The 1,701-nt window shown below is 52.0% G+C and overlaps 1 protein-coding gene across 1 annotated transcript in view; it reads right to left on the bottom strand.

Moving 5' to 3' along the window:
• LOC103778387 (Bloom syndrome protein homolog) overlaps positions 1-1,701 on the bottom strand; it is a gene marked incomplete at its 3' end in the record, with an annotated part of 15,976 nt that overhangs the window by 12,737 nt on the left and 1,538 nt on the right. Inside the window, exon 2 of the mRNA XM_008945969.1 lies at positions 1,598-1,689. Coding sequence (XP_008944217.1) covers positions 1,598-1,689 — 92 coding nt within the window. The remainder of the gene's footprint in view (positions 1-1,597; positions 1,690-1,701) is intronic.

Genomic DNA, 1,701 nt, shown 5'->3' with positions numbered 1-1,701 from the left:
AGACTGGCTAAACGGTGAATTTTGATTATAGGCAGCTCTCTGGAAAAAAAGCTTTATACCCATGACTGTAAAAAGCACAGTCTTACACCAACAAACTTCATAGAATCACAGAATTGTTTTGGTTGGAAGAGGCCTTCAAGATCAACAAGTCCAACCCTTCCCCAGCACTGCCAGGTCCCCACTGCCCCGTGTCCCTCACACCACATCTCCACGGCTTGGAAACCCCTCCAGGGGTGGGGACTCCACCACTGCCCTGGGCAGCCTGGCACAGCCCTGGGCAACCCTCCAGGGGAACAAATTGTTCCTCAGGGACAACCTCAACCTCCCCTGGGGCAACTTGAGGCTGTTTCCTCTTGTCCTGTCCCTTGTTCCTTGGGAGCAGAGCCTGACCCCCCCCTGGCTCCCGGCTCCTGTCAGGAGCTGTGCAGAGCCAGAAGGTCTCCCCTGAGCCTCCTTTGCTCCAGGCTCAGCACCCCCAGCTCCCTCAGCTGCTCCTCACCACACCTGGGCTCTAGACCCCTCACCAGCTCCATCTGTCACAAACCACAAGGATCAGGCTCTCTGTGGGCACCAGCAGCAGGTGCTAGTGAGGCAGCCACAGAGAAGCTGATTTTCACCACCTTGGTCCTAGAGTAGCCACAAATACCACGGTCCCACCCCTGTGCCCCAGAGGGATCACGTTTGCTTCAATAAGTGCCTGTTTTTGAACATTTCTGCATAAACAGCTGAAACCTGCACAGATTTGAATTAACAATTGCAGAATCATTTAAGACTCAACAACATTCTGGTTTCCAATTTTAGCAGCTTTACCTTCCCAGCAGCCTGCATGGCAAATAAACGTTCAGAAGTTCAGCATAAAAAAACCAAACACAGAAGATGACTTTGCAAAGAGAAACCAAAAAGATATATATACAGAAACAAAAGGCATCAACACCACTGATATCCAATCTAGTGCATCCAGCAGGAGCAGGGCAATGATCTGCCCCTGGACTCAGCACTGGGGAGGCCACAGCTGAGCAGTTTGGGCACCACAGGATAAGAAAGACCATGAGGGGCTGGTGCAGATCCAGAGAAGGGCAATGAAGGTGGTGAGGGCTCTGGGGAACATGGCTTGTGAGGAGCAGCTGAGGGAGCTGGGGGTGTTTAGTCTGGAGAAGAGGAGGCTCAGGGCAGACCTTCCTGCTCTCTACAACTCCCTGAGAGGAGGTCGGAGTGAGGTGGGTGTTGGTCTCTTCTCCAAGGTAACCAGTGACAGGATGACAGGCAATGGGCTGAAGTTGCCCCAGTGGAGGTTTTGATTGGATCTTAGGAAGAATTTCTTTCCTGGCAGAGTGGTGAGGCCTTGGCCCAGGGAGGTGGTGGAGTCACTAACCCTGCTGGGGTTCAAAAAACACATAGACATGGCTCTCTAAACCATGGGCATGGCTTAGTGGTCATGGTAGTGTTGGGTTGATAGCTGCACTTGATCTTGGAGGTCTTTTCCAACCTCAATGATTCTACGATGTGACCTACAGTCAGTTACTTGGCCTTAGGTTTGGAAACAAGTAAAGGAAGCTTTTAAAAGAGAAAGACAGTGATTCTAATGAGGATGATTTACCTGGATGGTTCTTTGCTGCCACTGGGAAGCTGGCGGGGCTGGAGCAGGCAGCAGAGCCTTTGGCTCTGGACAGGATCTTTGAGAGGAGGGAGCTGGCCGGGGGC

Source organism: Merops nubicus, unplaced genomic scaffold (assembly GCF_000691845.1).
Source record: "Merops nubicus isolate BGI_N331 unplaced genomic scaffold, ASM69184v1 scaffold11188, whole genome shotgun sequence".
NCBI classification, from domain to species: Eukaryota; Metazoa; Chordata; class Aves; order Coraciiformes; family Meropidae; genus Merops; species Merops nubicus.
Note: the sequence above shows the minus strand (reverse complement) of the source record. Positions and strands in the feature narration are given on the sequence as shown.